Source organism: Marmota flaviventris, chromosome 1, assembly GCF_047511675.1.
Source record: "Marmota flaviventris isolate mMarFla1 chromosome 1, mMarFla1.hap1, whole genome shotgun sequence".
Lineage (NCBI taxonomy): Eukaryota > Metazoa > Chordata > Mammalia > Rodentia > Sciuridae > Marmota > Marmota flaviventris.
Genome location: NC_092498.1, coordinates 76,610,819 through 76,630,345, shown reverse-complemented (window position 1 = coordinate 76,630,345; position 19,527 = coordinate 76,610,819). Strand labels below are relative to the sequence as shown.

The window sequence follows — 19,527 nt, the reverse complement described above, 5'->3', positions numbered from 1 at the left end:
TCTTACTCTGTTCTGTTATTTTTTAAATTGTGTATTATTTTTTCAATTTCATTTATTTTTAGCTCTGATCTTAATTATTTCTTCTGGTTTTGGTGTTGATTTGTTCTGTTTCTAGGGCTTTGAGATGTAGTGTTAGGTCATATATTTGTTGACTTTCTATTCTTTTAATGAATGAACTCACTGCCTTCATAGAGTCCCAGAGATTTTGATATGTTGTATCACTATTCTCATTTATCTTTAAGTTTCTTTTATTTCATCCCTGATTTCTTCGGCTAACCATTCATCATTCAATAGCATATTATTTAGTTTTGAGATGTTTGAGTAGTTTTTGTTTTTATTCTATCGGTGATTTATAATTTCATTTCATTATGATCTGGTAGAATGGAGGATTTTTTCTCTATTTTAGTATTTGGTAAGAGTTGCTTTGTGGCCTAAGATATGGTCTATTTTAGAGAAGGATCCATGTACTGCTGAAAGAAAGTATATTTTCTCATTGATGGATGAAATATTGTATATATGTCTCTTAAGTCTGTTATTGCTTGTGTTAGTTAATTTTATAGCTTCTTGATAGAGTTTTTGTTTGGAGTCTCTATCCAGTAGTGAGAAAGGTGTGTTAAAGTCACCAGTATTACATTGTTATCTATTTGATTTTTGCAATTGAGAAAGGTCTGTTTGATGTACATAGATGCTCCATTGTTGCATAAATATTTACAATTGTTATGTCTTGTTGATGTATAATTCCTTTAAACAGTATGGAATGTTCTTCTTTGTCTCTCCAACTTTGGCTTGAAGTACACTGTATCTGATATGAGGATAGAAACCCCTGCTTTTGTTTATGTGGTCCATGTGATATATATATATATTTTTTCCAACCTTTCACTTTCAGTCTGTGGATTAGGTGAGTCTCTTGAAGATAACAGATTGTTGGCTCTTGATTTTTAATTCACTCTGCCAGTCTGTCTTTTGATTGAGTTAAGGCCTTTAATATTCAAGGTGATTATGAAGACATGATTTGTATTCCTGGTCATTTTGGTTTATTTCTAGTTTTTAATTTAGTTTGATTGTTCCTTTCATTTAGTTCTTCCTGTTGCTTGTTTTCACTTCAATTTCATGGAATATTTTGTTGAGAATATTGTGTAATGCAGACTTTCTAGTTGTGAATTCTTTTAATTTTTGTTTATTATGGAAGATTTTTATTTCATCTTCAAATTTGAAGCTTAATTTGATGAATACAGGATTCTTGGTTGACATAACATTTTCTTTCAGAGCTTGGTATATGTTGTTCCAGGATCTTTTAGCTTTCAAGCTCTGAGTTGTGAATTCAACAGAGATCTGAATTGGTTTTTCCCTACCTGTAATCTGATATTTTTCTCTGACTGGCTTTAAAAGTCTATTCTTATTCTATCTGTGAGGCATTTTCATTATAGTGTGCCCTCGTGTAGGTCTGTAATTTTGTACATTTGGTGTCCTGTAAGCCTCTTGTATTTGATTTTCCATTTCATTCTTCAGATTTGGAAAATTTTCTGATAACATTTCATTGAAAAGATTGTGCATTCCTTTGGTTTGTATCTCCTCGCCTTCATCTATCCCAATAAATCTCAAATTTGGTCTTTTCATGTTATCTCATAGTTTTTGTAAGTTCTGTTGATGGTTTCTTAATATCTTCTCCCCCATGGTCAACTCTATTTTCAAGATTATATATCTTGTCTTCATTGCCTGAGGTTCTGTCTTCCAAGTGGTCTAGTCTGTTGGTGAAGTTTCTGTTGAATTTTAATTTGGTTATTGTTTTCTATATTTCATGGGCTTTTGTTTTCCTTTTTTTCCAGAATCTCTGCCTCTTTAATGAAGAGATCTCTTCACTTTCTGTATTTTCTCTTTGATTTCATTGCTAACACCATAGTTTACTTCGCAGATCAGTTCAACTAAGTACTTTCTAAACACCTCTGACATTTCTTCCATTGTGGTGTTGATAGATTCTATTTTTGGAATATCTTGGTTTGCTTGAGGTGATTTGTTCCTTGTTTTTTCATGTTGTTTATGTGTCTACCCATCAAGTAGTATGGATCTGAGGGAGTAGAGTTTCTATCCTTTGTTTTTATAGTGTCCCTGAAAGTTTCCAATACCTCACTGTTTAGGGGAAGACAAATAATAACAACCACCAGTGCAAACAGTTTACACCATTAAACCAAATATTACTTAGTATGATGTCTGCAACGTTAATTTTCATAATAAACAGAAATGATATGATCAGTTATTGCCTATAATTAAAGTAGCAAGTTTTAAATGATGGACAGGAAGAGAACAGAAATGATACAGTACGCGATAATTATGAGGGAGAATGAGAGAAGACAGAAGTAAAAGATTCAAGGAAGAGTGAAACAGAGAGCAATATATATTGGCTATTAGCAGAAGAAAAGAGAGTCAGGGGAAACACTGGAGAAAAAATATATAAAGCAAAACATTTTTAAAAAGTAAAAATAAAGAATACAAAACAAAACTAAAATATACTAATCAAATACCTTAGTTCACAAAAAACTAATCCATGTAAAATAATTGGCTTCAAAAATGGTAGAAATGAGGGGAAAAATGAAATCGTATTAATATCCATGTACCATTGAAGTCACAAACATAGAAAAAGAATAAAAACAAGTAAAAAAAATCTTCATGAAAAGTTACAGAATTCTTTTCATAGCAGTTCAAAAATATTCTCAGCTTTCCTTTTCAGCAGTATTAGGTGGGGTTGTCTGGAGTGTGATGCTTGCTCACCCTCGGGGTAGAGTTGCTAGAGTAGGAGAGGTAATTCCACAGGGAGAATTCTTGGAAGGCAGTATTTGGGTTTAGGCAGGTTCTATGCTGTTTGCTGAATTCCAGTTGGTCTAGAGATTTCTCCACTGCCAAATACCTGCTTGTCCACACTGGAAGACTGTACCCTATGGATCTCCCCTGGGTTCTACTTGTGTGATGGGGGAACCAGTTCTTAGTCCCTTATGACACCTGCAGACCCCATGTTTCTGGTCTCAGGTTCAATCTCCAAACAATCTCTACTGCTCCCCCCCCCACCCTTCTGAGTTCCTAGCCAGATGTGTCTCTCCCCTCAGGTCCTGTAAGCAGTGGGATTGGAGTGGGACAGTTACATCTGGGTGGGTTTCTACAACCAGTTGTCCCCTGTGTAAACCTCTCTCCACATTTGATTTTTCTCCTGATCAATTACACACACTCTTTGTTGTGCAGTGTCTGTTTACTACCTCTATTTCAGGCCACACTCAGGCTTGCCAGGAATTGCTCCATCAGCTATAGCTGCAAAATGATTCCTTCCTTTGGCTGTTTCTTTTTCTGCATACATATATCATGCACTGTGTCTTTCAGGTTTTTGGGGAAATATTCTTGGTCTTTAAACCTTCTGTACCCTGATAACCCTTGGGCCTCCCCCAAATGAGGGTTCCTTTAATTTCCTTATCCCTCTACTATGCTCTCAGAGGGACCTCTCTGGCTGGAGCTTCTGGCTTGGCTGTTGCAATGGCTATGCTGTTGGGGTTTTTTCCTTCTTTTATTATATCCAACCTCCTGTGTCCCCAGTCTGCATTGAATGTCCAGTTTAAGTTCTACTAAAGTCCGTCCCCTCCCCCCTTTTTTTGTTCAACCACCTTGCGCAGAAGCTGCCCGTCATCTTCTTCATTTCACAACACAGAGCAGCCAGGAATGAGACCTTCTCTATTCTGCCATCTTCAGCTGACCTCTGCCCCAGAGTTTTAATCCCCCCCAACTACATCTTCCAGGGTAGAGAATAGTATTCCTAAATGATCAGGTTTCCACCCACCTCCCAAGAATGGCAAGTCACAGGAAAGTATAGTACTGGTTCCCAGAAATAGGGATTGGCCCTCATGGTTTTCCTAAGTAGTTGTGCCATGGCAAAACCTCAGTAAACATTTTTATTGTGTGAAGATTTCCTGTTGTCTACATAAGAACTTAAATTTATAGTTATACCATATTTTGGTCTAGTATACTTTTAAACACTTTCCTGGGTCACTTACTATACTGTTCAGTCTTAAATGAATAGACTTCTTATTTCTAAATGTCAAAATCATCTTTAAGGCATGAGGTTTATAATCAGTTATTGAAGAAATTTAGCAACTGTGTTCCATTGTCTTAAAATGCTTCTTTGTAAGGAGTTTGAAGTGTTTGTGTCATCACAATATTATTGAAATGAATAAGTTGACTTCCTTTTGATGAGGACTGCATTTTTTTTTTTTAAGATTCACGTGTTCTGGCATCATTGTATAACAACAAAAGAAAATAAGAAAATAGTCTTGTTATTTTTTGCCGTCAACAGTACAATGTGGTGATGTTTCCTTTTTAGAGTTTTTTAAATACAGTTATCCAGTCTAGCCAAAAGAATATTTTCTAGATGTACATAATTGATGAAATGGAAACCAAATTCTAAAAATATCTGCTTAATAAGTATTCTCTATCTCTGAAATGAGTTTTTATAGTTTTTGCTAGTACTGGGGTTACTACATATTCATTATCCTGAGAGGTAACACGTCAGAACATTAAGTGCAGTCTTAATCAGGGAAGATCCTGACCAATGGGACATGATTCTATTTTGAAATATGTTTTATGTTTTGTGTCTTAACACAGAAGAAGCAAAAAAATTTAAGTGTAATAGTCCCAGTGGCAATGTACCTTGAGGGAGCTGAGAGAATTGTGTTGAATGAAAAGACAATTATCTGTAGCTATAAGCTTCAGGTTTTTCCCCCTATTGAATTTTTTTTTTTTTTTACAGTTAAACTCATTACTCAGATCAATTATTGCACAGATGCACAATCAAACAAAACAGACACAAATTGAGCTGAACTAGGTGAGTGGCAGATGTTAGGCTGGAGTTTCACCTGCAGAGAACACTGTTACTGTCCTTGATGTAGCCCCTGAGGCTCCAGGGAACACAGTTTGAAAACAAGTCATTGAATGGAATGACTTCTAGTCCATCACTACAGGAATTTTTTAAAAAGGTTTCCATAATAGGGTATTGTGTAAGGTCAAAGGAAAACTATAGCTCATGCTGACAGAAGAAAATCAACTTGAAAACTGATTTGTTAGGGTGCCTTTTTTCCTAATTAAAACTAAAGAAAGGACAACACATATTACTGTAACAATTAGAAAAATGAATAACTCATGAATTCAGAATTACAACATTTCCAGTAATACTCCCTTTGAAGTACATTTTCTATTTAAGAAAAAAAATGAGGCTGTTCTTAAAAAATACTTTAAAAGTTTGTCAAATATTTTCTGTAGTTTATTTTTATTTTATGTGTTTTCAGAGAGGTACAGCTAAGGTATTAAGGCTTTATAAAGAAGATGCTAATCAAAATTGAAAAGCCTTAATAGTACTTTAATAGGTAATTGTAGCCCATAGGATGAAGTAACAAAAATAGAAGCCTTTGTTTTTATACAGTTAATTAATATTAGATGAGCACAAACCTTTAGGTAATAAAAACATTTATTCGTAAGACTGGTTCCTATGCAAAGATTTTCATGCCAGAATTCTAGAAGTTATTTTAGTGTTTGAGAAGAACTTTTGTGTAAGTTTAAAAATGCTTTATAAATGTTTATTTGAAGCAAATTACTTTTATAATATTACCTTAATATAAAGAGATGTTTTACCCTTCAAAGAAAGCAGGCAGGAATAGAAAATGAATTATAGTAACTATATATCTTTCCCTTAATTTTTTCCCTGAGTTTGTCATATAGATGATTAATGTAGAAAATTATTTTCTTTTTAAGGTTGGAAAAATTAATTAGGTCTGACTTCAGATGTCTAGTTAATTTTGGAATTTTGAGAAAAAATTAAGAACTAGTTTTATTCAATTTCAGCGGAAAAAGTTCTTGACTAAAATGTAATTGCTGCATTTTTTTTTTCTTTGCTCACTTGTCATTGCTCTATTCCCAGCACTTAGAACAGGGCCTACCACATAATAGATAGCTTGATAAATACTTGTTGAACGAATGAATCTCATCAGTACTTTTGGTAAAATGTATAGTGTGAGCCTATTGTTTGTTTTCCAGATAACAGGATTGTATTGGGGATAAGAAACTAAAATAATGGGAGTCAGTAACTTGGTTGGCATATGCTTGTTTTAGAGATAATATCATGATGCTACATTTGATTTTCATACATTGGTTGACTGCCTGAACAACTTACCATCTGTCTTACCAAATGGGATACTTTTTAATTCTACAAAGTAGGTTATAATTTTGCTCCACAGTTTACCTGACAGGGTAAAGGCATAGCAGGTCCATTTATTTTGGGTAGACTTTCCCTGGTCTTATTGAGCTAAACAAAGTTATTTGTATAAATCCAATTCTGAACTAATCTGGAAGAAGAATGTCCCATTTTTATAGCCATGGTAAGGCACTAATTGAACACTTGTTGAAATGGATTTTTCACACCATTTGCATCATAAGCATCTGAATACTTCGGTTATGGGTTTCTATGCCTTATTCTACTTATGTAATACTATTTTATTATTTACTACATTCTTAAGTTCTTGATATAGGAGAACAAAATCTGTAGTCGCACGTACATATTCTGTACCTGAGTTCCCTGGATGGGACCTAGGAAGTATTTGCCATAGAACAGATATATACCCTGACATTACAAATCCCAGAACACTATTCACAGGCTGTTTTTTTTTTTTAAATTACCAATGATTTTAGCCACATAGTGACACCCTGTAGGCTCTTTCTGTTGGAGCCACATTTTAATAAAAACTGACAATATGAATCTTGGTATATAAAGATATACTGAATTCAGAATGAAGTCTCCTTTAATATGAGTTGATCCTTGCTAACTTCAACTAACAATGAAGTTTGGTGACTTGTTACATAAGGGATTCCTGCTTTCCTTCTAGTATAGAACCTTACTATTAAGTAGTAGTGTTAACACTTTGGACTTTAAGTGTTAACACTTAATACTTTGGACACTACTACATTTTGTTTGATTATAAGGCTTCAGTTATATAATAGGATTTCATAAACAAATGCTATATAACATCTGAATTTATTCAAAGATTACAAATAAAATTTTTAATCATTTGTAGAAATAGAATATGATTTAATATGGATTTTCTAATGCTGTTTTCTAGTTTAGAAATTGTGTTTTATGTTTATAGTTTCTTCAAAATCAAGAATTTCCTCAAGGGCATTATTTTATTGTTTTCACATTCCTTCCTGCTCTGTTAAGTCTAATGAGGTTTATCTGTCCTTTAGGTGACCTACAAACGAGATCTGTATGCGGCTGAATCGATTATTAAGGGTATGTTTGGCCTTGTGACTGTCAGTTCCTGTGTTTCAAAAAATGTAAGCCAGTTCAGAATTTCTCATGACAGTTTAAATCCCAGCCATCAAAGAAGGATAAATGCCTGTAGGCCACTGAGGTCTCTGATTTGTTTTTGAAAATAATTACATTTTATTGTGTTTCCTGCTTGTGAAATAATGTCGTCTTGGTTTAAATTTTTACAAAAGAAAGACTTTTGTTTATTAATTTAAGTATGTGACAGCGATACTATTAGGAAGGAAACAGTGAAAACTGATATTTTAATACAGTTTTAAAGTTGTCTCATGTTTACTGGTAAGATAACTGCCCCCACCCTTTAACACTGCCATATCAGTGAATTAGATATTATCTTCCATGTGAGAAAAATATTTTCCATAAATTTGAAGAAATCGTACTGGATAATTTTTTAAAATTCAATTTTTGTTCTAAAAATGAATGCAGTTTTCTTTTGTAATTTTAGGTATTACATGTGATAACCACTTTCTTGTGTTTTTCCAGTGTTGTGACTCTAAATTCCATCTCCAAGATAGTCTACTTAATGACCACATGTGAAACTAGATCTAAATTTAAACTTATATTGAAGTACGAAAAAAAAAGTAGTGAATCTGAATATTGAATGCATTGATTTAAATATTGAATGCATTGATTTAAATATTTGGGAAAACTTATTTAACAATCATTTGAAGCCAGTTGACTTTGTTTCACAATTGAGCTTAATATTGTGTTAGGAATGTAATCAAGATGCAGAAGGAACATTCTTTCTGTATTTCTGCAGTTTTTATTGTTTAAATTGGGTTTCTCAATTTAAGCACCACACTGACATTTGAGACCAAATCTTTCTATGGTTTGGGTCTCTTCTGTGTTTCCCTCATTGTTTAGTCACATTCCTGGCCTCCACTAACTAGATGCCTGAAGCACCCTTGCTTTTTCACCTACTCCCTTATGTCAGAGATGTCTCCTGCCAGTGCCAGATATCTTCAAGGGCACACAGTTGCCCCTAACTAAGAACCATGGTTCTAAATAGTTTTAGCAAGATCAGAGGTGTCCCACTTCCATCTTGAAATAAGTGTGGTACTTTACAACAAGTTAATAATTGATTTTAGTTAAATTACAGATAGAACAATATGCTCAAATTTTTATTGAGATGTGAACTTCTAAATTTAAGTTTATTGGTGGGAAAAAGAGTAGTGAATATTAATTTTGAATGTGTCGGTTTATAGTTTTCAAAAATCCTATTTAATAATTAATTGGCTTCATATGCAGAAAACTGAACTTCTTCTCTGTTCATGACAATATATTTCCAGTTTAGCCTCAAGTTCTTGTTCTTCAAGCATATTTCATTTCAATCCATTAGCATATTGTGATTTGTGTATCTCTATGTATAAACATATCATCTATGACCATAAATCAAAGCATTGACATATTTATACAACAGCCTGGAATGTGTGACTAGTACTGTGGGACATGCTGGTTAAATCATGATGTGGTTGGTTATACTCTCAATGTAAATATAAAGCTCACTTTGGTTTCTTTGCAAAGTTGTATCTTTGTTACCTAGGTAAAACGAAAATGGTCTCTAGTTTGAACAGTTAGTGTTTCAATGGAGGATTCTACAAATTGCAATATATTGCCTACATGTTAACATTATCAGAGTAGACTTTTTACAATGTGAAAGCCTACTTTTTTCATTTTTTAATTTGTTCTAATTAGTTATACATGACACTAGAATGCATATTGACATGTCATACACAAATGGAGTATAACTTCTTATTCCTGTTATTCATGATGCAGAATTATAACGGTCATGTAATCATATATGCATATAGGGTAATGTCCAGTTCATTCCATTATTACTGTTCTTCCCACTACATTTTAAACATAATTGCAGGGGGCTATGACTTTGGAAATTTTTACCATAGAGAAATTTTTTTTCTTATTTAGACAACAAGTTCTTGTATTCTATTATTTTAAAATTATTAAAGAAGTATTCTGTTATTCTTAGGGAAAATAATTGGACTGACTACATTAGCAGCTGATTTAGGTCAACAATCTCAGTTTTTGTGTCCTCTTAGTACCGGAGCCTGGCCCAGGGACCTTGCCTGGATCTCAACTGGCTGAATTTGGCCACCCACATACAAAGAAACAGGCAAAAGATGAAAAAAGAAAAATTAATTTTATGCAGTTTGATCAAACTAGGGAGAATCAGATTGCTTTTCCGCTGGTCCCATAGAAGCGGTTAAAAATTATAGGAATAAAATCCAATTGATATACATATGTAGGTTTAGCCTATGCTAGACAGGTCTGGGTAAGGTGATCTCCATTCTCAGCTCCCTTGGTGTCCATGTGGTACTGGTCTTGGAAATCAGGATTGGGTCCATATTCTTCCAGTATTAAAGATGAAGCATCTGAGAAATGCTGAAGCTTGTGAAGTAGAAGACTTTTCCTGAGAGAAGGGAGCCCAGAGCTAGGTGTCTGCAGGAATGTGTGTGTCTTGTTCTTTTATAGGCTCCAGAACCCTCCTTTTAGTCCTTGCCTCCCTTTCTTCTCTGCATATGTGCCTATGGGCAGGAAGAGGCAGGAGTACTGCGGGTGATGGCTTGTTTGGGGAAGTGTGGTCCTGGAGGTTAATTGTTAACAACCCAGTGATAACTACCCATCATCCTTTCTTGACCTCCATCATTCCTTTTCTACACTGACTGCCAGGTTTTCTGTCCCCTGGCTGTTTGTGGAGGAATGTAACATTTCCTGTCCCCTCGGGACAGGTGGGTTGTAGGCACATTGCTTTTTATAAGGAAAGCATGTGGGGAGTCAGTACAGTGGGCTCATTTTATAGAATTGTTCTCTTAACCCTGTGTTCCTAATGTCCTTATCTATTTGTCCATTTACACCCGGCAGTCCTATACTATCAGCATCAGAAATTGTATTCAGTTTCAGAGGGGCCCTTAATTTCTGTGTCACTCTGAATTTTTTTTTTTTTAATCTAAAATCTTCCAAGGAGATTCTGATGCTACTGGTATCTTGCTCTGGAGCTTTCCTGTGTACCCCTAGACTGGCAACATTGTAGTTACCCGACAAGTTGAAAGTAGAATTTTGGGCCCTACTGGATTCGATCAGAATCTGAAGAACTCTGGGTGACTACTTTGTACATTAAAATCCAGAAACATTTTTCTAGGTTGCCCCTCAGTCCTTTATAGTCTTTTTATAAGGCAGCCTACTTGTTAAATTCTTTATTGTACTACACCCTTGAAGTCTAATTATCCCTTACCAGCTGGAAATGCTTATTTGCTCACCTAGGATTACCCTCTAACTTCATAACTTATGCTAAATACCATCTCTGATAATTGAAATATTTCTGGGCACAGAGAAAAGAAGACTTTTGTGTCTGTCTGAAAAAAAAAATTCCAAAATATAATATGGTAGAAGACTATCTGAGTTATATTTTCATCTGTTTTCCTTTTTATAGTGTATTCATCAGAGTTATCTAGAAAAACAGAACCAATATGATGTACATCGATACATATATAGATACACAAATATATCTGGCTGACTACCAGAGTTGATACTAGATTCAGTGTTTGTCATGGTGGGCATGTCAATGGTTTCTGTACTTCATTCTACTGGACTGTGATTTCTTTGGGTTAGGAACTGTTAAGTTCAGTGGGCCTGATGAAGAATGATTATAAAGTTAAGACTTAGAAGCTTCCTGCCAGTGCTTCAGTAAGCCTGCTGTGTAGTCTTCCAGAGTGTTTGTTGCTGGCATGATGGGTGTGTGGGAACTAGATCACAGTGGAATGACAGATTCCTAGACAAGCCTAGTGAAACAATATAACAATAAAAATTCAATATCAGAATAATAATATTGTGTACAATTTAATAATGATCAGTTAGGTAGTATTTAATTGTTTTGATAAATCTGATAGCCTAATATTCATTATATAGACACAAGAGTTTTTCCTCTTTTATTTTATTTTTTTTCATGCTATGTTATGAATGTTAGTATTCTAGAACTTGTCACTCCTGAGTTGCTTTTTCCCTTGAATCCTAATTATATATGGTCAACAAATATGCTGATGAAATTATTTTCTTAGTATTTTTCAAATTAAACCATTTCTAAGATAAATGTCAAATCTCATTTCTTACCAGAGCATTTTGTATCCTCAAACTTGTTACTAGAATAGTGTATGTATTTTGATCAGTCTTAATTTACATTCACATCAATGTCTTTGATGCAGCATAGAAATTTAGATGGTGGGAAAAATGATTGCATTGATATTTGAGGTTAGGTTTGCTAACTTCAGGCAACCTTTTGATAGAAATCTCTCAATTGTAAATAAATGGTGAGTCTCCAAATCTTATTTTTAAGTTTACTATTTTTTTAGGACAAAGGATTGAACCTAGGGGAGCTTAATCACTGAGCCATATCCCCAACCCCTGTTATTTATTTATTTTAATTTTTTTTGTATATAACAGTGGAATGCATTACAATTCTTATTACATATGGAGAATACAATTTTTCATATCTCTGATTGTATACATAGTATATTTACACCAATTCGTGTCTCCATACATGGATAGTAATGTCCATCACATTCCACCATCACTAATTACCCCATGCCCCACTTCCCCTCCCACCCCTCTGCCCTATCTAGAGTTCATCTATTCCTCCCATGCTCCCTCTCCCTATCCCACTATGAATCAGCCTCCTTATATCAAAACATTCGGCATTTGTTTTTTTGGGATTGGTTAACTTCAGTTAGCATTATCTCCTCTAACTGCATCCATTTACCTGCAAATGCCATGATTTTATTCTCTTTTATTGCTGAGTAATATTCCATTGTGTGTATATGCCACATTTTTTGAATCCATTCATCTATTGAAGGGCATCTAGGTTGGTTCCACAGTTTAGCTCTTGTGAATTGTGCTGCTATAAACATTGATGTGGCTGTGTGCCTATAGTATGCTGTTTTTGATTCCTTTGGGTATAGACCAAGGAGAGGGATAGCTTGGTCAAATGGTGGTTCCATTCCCAATTTTCCAGAGTCTCTATACTGCTTTCCATATTGGCTGCACCAGTTTTCAGTCCCACCAGCAGTATATCCTTGCCAACACTTTTTATTTATTTATTTTTTAAAATTTTTTGATACACTGTCTCAGCAAGTTTCTTAGAGCCTTGCTAGGTTACTGAGGCTGGCTTTGAACTTGTGATTTTCCTACCTCAGCCTCCTAAGGCAGTGGGATTATAGGCATGCACTACCATACCTGGCCAAATCATTTATAAATATTTTATGTTATTTTTAAGTTTATTTTAGCATCAACATTTACTTGAATTTCCATTTATGATGAACTGTCATTAAGAAACTTTATAGAAAGTGGTACTTTTGCATTTGTCTTTTGTAGAGCCTGGCTTAAAGTATAGTTAATCACAATTTGTTATAGCTTTGTAAAACAAAGCAGTTTCAATATATTTTTTCCTCAGTAGAGAGTTGGATTTGTTTATTGTTATTTAATGTTTAACTCTTTCAAGCTTCTATGGAGTGAAAATGAAAACAAAGTTTTCCAGAGTAGTGTGATTAATTGGTGCAAGAAGACACTGAGCTGACTGATAAGCTTGTAAACATCCATTTAACAAAAGAAGTATTGTACTTTTGTCTCACAAACTGGTTGAGCCCACCCAAAGCCTGTTCTGCATGCTCAAACGAACCCAAACTATATTAAAGTGGTAACAGATGCCAGTGGTAACATACTTTATCTAGATTTACATAAGCCATACAAACAGTCCCAACCCACAATTGATTTAATATGCTGACCATATCCTGGCAAAAGGGTGAATATTCTAAAATTTTCTAAGAAGAAAAGCCCCTATGGATTTTTTAAATAAAATATTGTATTTATTTTCTACCACTACCATTCAGCAATCCTCTAATATATTCTTTTTTGTGGCTAAAGAGTGTTATAAAAAACAATTTCATTCTATTCATTTCTGATTATAATTATGATTCCAAGTAAATTTGTGCTATAAAAATTGCCTATGGTGTCTCTTTTCATATGGTAGTTTTTACAAAAATGGAAAAAATAGAAATTAAAATTGAAAATCATTCCAGTTTCAACTGGCTTTAGTTAAAATTAGTTATTAATATTCATTTAAGTATTCATGTTTTTTCCTAGTCATTATTTAATGTTTTACATTTATTAAACATTTGTTTTATTTTAAAGGAAGTTAATTGATTTTTCTCTGATATAGGACATCTTTTTCTGGCTCAGACATTTTACATTTTATTTGGAAAACATAGTGATACAGGTGGATTTCTTCCAGTAAGTTTTTAGGAGCAGTAAAGCTTTATATCTTTTTGAATTTTTAAAATTTTATGAGTGTACCATAAATATACATAGTAATTGGGTTCATTTTGACAAAATCATACATGCAAGGATTTCTTTGCTTGAATTTTTTTAGTCTTTTTTCATATGAAAAGCTTTTATTTATTTATTTTATTTAGATATGACAGCAGAATGCATTACAATTCTTATTAAACATAGAGCACAGTTTTTCATATCTCTGGTTGTATATAAAGTATATTCACATCAATTCGTGTCTTCATACTTGTACTTTGGAAATAATGATCATCACATTGCATCATCATTTCTAACCCCTTTTTACCCACAATTAGCTTTCCTACCAGAATAATTTTTTAAAGAAAATCAATTGAATTCGTTTGTGCTTAGACCTTAAAAATAGCTGTACTTTTAAGTTGGCACTAACTTGAAAGACATGAAATAAGATAATGTGAATAAACTTGGTTCAGTATTACTGAAATTTAATAAGATTGTGTTGAAATTGTATGAAACACCTTATACTTAATTTCTTGGATATTCTTTAACAACTTTTACTTATAATTGTGATTTTTTAAGTGCAAAATTATTTTGAAACTTGAATCAAGTTGAAAAAATGAATGATTTAAATCAGATTTTCTACATGTATAACTGAACAATGTTCTTCATCTGTAGTATGTCCTCATCAGGTCTTTCTTTTCTTTCTTTTTTTGTAGTTGGACACAATAACTTTATTAATTTTTATGTGGTGCTGAGGATCGAACCCAGCCCCTCGCTTATGCTAGTCGAGCGCTCTACCCCTGAGCCACAACCCCAGCTCCATCATCAGATCTTTCTTATTAAACACACAGTGATGATGCCTTTTATGATATTAACCATGCTTTTGTTATTTGAACAATGTAAAGTGACAGCTAAGATTTACTTAAACTTTAAGTTGTGATGCTTTTTGGCTTTTGACTGATACTTAATTTTTCAAATTTTCCCATCAATACCAAAACTTCTTTGTACATAATAGTTTTAGTTTTTCACTTTCTTGAAAATAGTACTGTGATTGTATCTTATGTGAGTATGTAAGAACATTTGCATAAAGTTTTAATCAGTAAGAACAGAAAGGCTGTGAAATAATTTAAAAGTAGTTTTGTGCCCTTGGAATTTTATTGTTAAAAAAAAATGTAAATTGGAAAGTTAAATATTTGGGGGAAGATTATAGAAAGTAGAGTTCACTTGTTTGTTTAATCTTAAGATTTTCTTAATTTGTCATCAGTGAAATGGTAATTCAAGCACAGGCAAGTAAGTCTGTCATGTTCAAAATCTTGGAAGGTCACAGTTAGTTATTAAGTAACTAGTAAAGTAAGACTTGATAACAGACAAAAGCCAGCTACTTACACTTCACTCTGCTGTAGGTAGAGAACACTCAAGGACTATAAACCCAATTATAGGGTTTATTTTCAAACCAATAAAACATTTTGTAAATAAATGCCCCAAACTTAAATATTCTTTTTCAGCTATAGAAATAAAAAAAAAGCAAAAAAGTATGGTATCATTCACTTGGAAAAGAGTAATATGCATATTCTGCTTACACATAAAAACATTCATGGGAAAGACAAGATGTCACATGCCTGTTCCTTACTTTTGGTTCTAAGGCAGGAAATTTCATTCTATCTTCTGTGACTCATTTAACAATGTGCTTAAGATCTGATAATATATGAAAACATATTTTTAAAAATCTGCCTATATATGACTGCCCTCCAGTTGAAACATGCATAGTTAGCAATACAACTACTCAGAAGAGCACTTGACCTCTTAATTTGAGTGTGCATACCTGAGTTTTTTGGAAAGATTTTATTTATGGATCTTCCTTTCTACTTGTCTATACTTATGGCTTATTGGCTGCTTTCACTTTGTTTATTGCTTGCCTTCCCGCTTCTTAAACTAATAGCTTCCTGATCAGGGTGTTGAGAGAAACTGAAAGCATCTTTCTGTAGTCTCAATAAAGGTGATTATAATTAATATCAATTTAACATCTTAGACTAGTCTATAATACTGGTTTTTGATTCAAGGAATTCAGGGCAGTAGAAGGTACTGCCCTCATTTTGAAGGATTAGAACTTGAAACATCTTATTTATCGAAGAATACTAAAATCTTGAGGGGTCAGTGTAGTGAACAGCCCAAGAAAATTAAAGGGCAAACTTATGAATTTTTAGTCTATTTGCTTATGGAACTAACTCAGTATCTTATTTGTCTGAATGAAATTAAGAGGAAAATTATTTCCTTCACGAACTTTGAGATTTATACATTATTACTCCTCTTGCTTCTGAAGGATTTTTATTAGAATGACACTGGAATTGAGCTTTTATGAAATGACAGTGTATATTACTATATATCACTACACTATGTATCCTATCAAAAGTATGAGATTTTAGATTGCTAAGATCGTTTAGCCAGGGTTTGAAAGCCTTGAAGAAATTCTGTGTACTTGCAACTTGTTAGGGTTTGGATATGAGGTGTCCCCTGAAAAGCTCATGTATCAGGCAATGTGGGAATATTGAGAGGCAAAATCATCAGATCATGAGCGCTCTAAAGTAATTGTTCCTTTGATTGATCCATTTGATGGAGTAATAATTTGAATAAATTACTGGGTGATAATTATAGGTAGGTGGGGCATGGCTGGGGGTAGAAGCTTACTGGGGCCATGTCCTTGGGGATTATATTTTGTCTCTGGCTCTTCTCTGTCTGCCTTGGAGTCGCCATAAGCTAAATAGCTTTTCTTCAACCACACCCTTTTGATTTGATGTTTCTGCCTTGGAGCCAGCCAGTCTAGACTGAACCTATGAAATCATGAGCCAAAATAAACTTTTCTTCCTCTAAACTGTTCTTGTCAGGGATTTTGGTCACAGTGACAAAAAGCTGACTAACACACAACTTGACTGAAACTTGAGAGAATTTCAAAGAAGTCTGACAGTTGGAACTGTGATGTTCCATATTTTGATGTTCAAGATATCAAACTAGGCATCCTTCGATGCACCCTCCAGGTGATGTGGCTGGAATTCTGACAGTGTTCCTACCTCGCTCCCACCGTCAACCACTTGAAAAGCAAGGAAATAAGAAAAACCAGAAGCACATCCTCTACTTGAAAGAGCTACCATGCCGTCCTCCATTTGGGACTAACAGTGCATAGTAGTTATTTCCGTGAAGGCTCCTGTACAAAAGAACTGACCTCCTGAAAAGTTGTCTCCTCTAATTTGCATCCTTATATGCTTCAGTGATTGTGGGTTGTTTTGTTATTCGAGAGTACTGAATTTTGTAATACATTGTGGACTGGTATAGCATCCAGGATGTCTTTTTTTAATTAAGCTTAATGTCCCTGAGCATTTGTTTCAGGGTACTACTGGCGAGTATTAGCTCATAATTATTATAATTATACAGATGAGAGATATTTAGGCAGTCTTTACCACATTTTTTTTGATGTTAGACAAACAGCTGTCAACCACAATGTAACATTGTTTGACTAGAGAATCATATCACAGGTACTTTGTTTATACCAAGTTGTATGTAAGGTTCAATTGATTGTAAGAAATGTTTCATACACCGATAAGAAAACAGCTAATTTAATATCAATATAATCTTAGAAACTTCATTTTATGCTTATTAAATGAAATTTTATGTGTAGATATTTTTTCTCATTTGCGCAGAATGGATCTTTTTCTTGATAAGATGGAGCAAAACCACTTTTCTATTGAAAGAAGCCATAAAACTAGACAGAATATGCGGACTAGCTGTTTGAATATTTGAAGGTTAGAGGTAGATGGACTAATGCAGAAAACCCAAGTTTGAAGTATTGTCTTGGCCGTGAACTCTGCTTTTTATTTTTCTGTGTGTCCTGACCTGGATCCAATGCAGCTTGAAAATCATAAATAGATACCAAAATAGACCTGCTAGAGAAGCCTTCTGTATATCATCAGAAGAGCAGGAAGAGGGTCTCCTAATGATAAGAGAGAAATTCCTTTTCTCTTACTCTAATATTTTATTTCCTGAGCAGTCATGTGATAAGTGGTGGTACTGATAGTGGTAGCAATAGAAGCCTGATGGAGCTTAAAATTCGGAATAAAACATTTCTCTCTGAAGACTTTCTGTGGTTTCAAGGGGTGGGGTCAACACTGTTTCTTTTTTGTCTTCTGTTGCTTAGCTCTGGATAGAAGTGTACTCAATGGAAATATGAGGCAAGTATGGTAAAGGTCCAGCTTTCTGTTAGAAATATTGATAAGGTATGTACTAGGGAAATGGAAAAAAGGAGATACTGTGGTAGAGGAACACAGAATGTTCATACCTTTGAGCTGCACATAAATGGATTTGACCCCAAACATTACATGATAGATTTTAATTATTGAACTAATGGATAAATTGGGTTTCGGGCCATTTAGCAGCACACGTGGGAGATTGATCCAAATGGTACCAAAAAAGCTTTGAAAATGGAACTGGAAGCATGATACAGAAGATTGTTAAAATTGGAGCCTGAGGAAAACTGAGTTGATTTACAGTGGAAATGGTGACAATTTGGATGGAATACAGAATTTTGCCAGAGCATTATCTAATAGTAGAGTATCTTAATATATAGAATATAATTCAAATCATTTGGTATACAAAAAATCAAACTCTGAACTCATGGGAACGGACAATCAATACTTGTTGAGATGATACCTTTGTCGGAATTTTCTGGAAATATCTTAAAGCACTGAATTTTGAAGTGCTACGTCAAGTAATGGTCTTGAAATGGAAGATGGAAAAATCTAAGGGATAGAAAGTATGAGGAATTAAATTTTAGTTTAGACCAAGATGAGTGAAGTTAAGTGGATCATTTAGAATTTCTCAACAGAATGAAGAGATTTGTAGAGGTTGGGATGGAAATTAATAGTGATTGATATTGAGAGATAGAAATCATCTCAGCCCCAGAAAGACAAGGAAGACTGCAGTACAGAAACAAGACCTTGAATTGACTAGGAATGAAATCTCCCTAATTTGGCAAAACATGAGTCTATTGATCAGGAAGCTTCATTAAGTCCATCATGAACCTGTAGAAATCCACAGATGCTGCATAATCAAACTGCTAAAAACTGAAGGCATACAAAAAATCTTGCAAATAAGTAACACATTATTTATAAGGGAATAATGTGAATGACTCTAGACTTCTCATTAAAATCTATGCAGACCAGAAGGAAGTAGAACAAGATTAGCAGTATTAAAAACACACTATTAACCAAGTATTCTGTATATAGGAAGAACAATTTCAATAGAAATCTTAAATTCTTTCTCAGAACTAAGAATTCATTACCAGCAGATGTATTCTAAATATCTAAAGAAAGCTCTTCCCATAGAAGGAAATGCCACAGCAAATAATGAAATATCAGAAGTTGAATAAAAGAACTAATATCTGAATAAATAGAATTTTAAAGTGCTACATCAAGTAATGGTCTTGAAATGGAAGATGGAAAAATCTAAGGGATAGAAAGTATTAATTTAGTTTTTAAAACTCCTGAACAATAAGAATAAAGGTTATATTTTATGAGATTGTTTTCTTAAAGGAGACAGAAAAAGCTTTGTAACCAACAATGCAAAGGGGTAGGATAAAGGGACATATATCACTGTTGGGGATCTGCCTTTTATTTGGTGAGGTAACATGTTTTATGTGGACTAGAAGGGATTGGCATATGTATTGTGATTTCTAGAGCAAACATTGGAGAAAACGAGCAAAAACTGTATGAAGAAATTTAATCACTCAAGAGAAACTTTTTTTAGTATTTTTAAATTTAAGTGAAAAGGAGCTATAGGAGAAACAGAGCAAGAAAAGTATATAACCTAGATCCACATGT

At 33.9% G+C, this 19,527-nt stretch overlaps 1 protein-coding gene across 3 annotated transcripts in view; it reads left to right on the top strand.

The window, feature by feature from the left end:
* Crppa (CDP-L-ribitol pyrophosphorylase A) overlaps positions 1-19,527 on the top strand; it is a 312,498-nt gene that overhangs the window by 92,929 nt on the left and 200,042 nt on the right. For all 3 annotated transcript variants that reach the window (XM_071608033.1, XM_071608031.1, XM_027932651.2), the window contains one exon: positions 7,267-7,312. In XM_071608033.1, the coding sequence (XP_071464134.1) occupies positions 7,267-7,312 (46 nt within the window). The remainder of the gene's footprint in view (positions 1-7,266; positions 7,313-19,527) is intronic.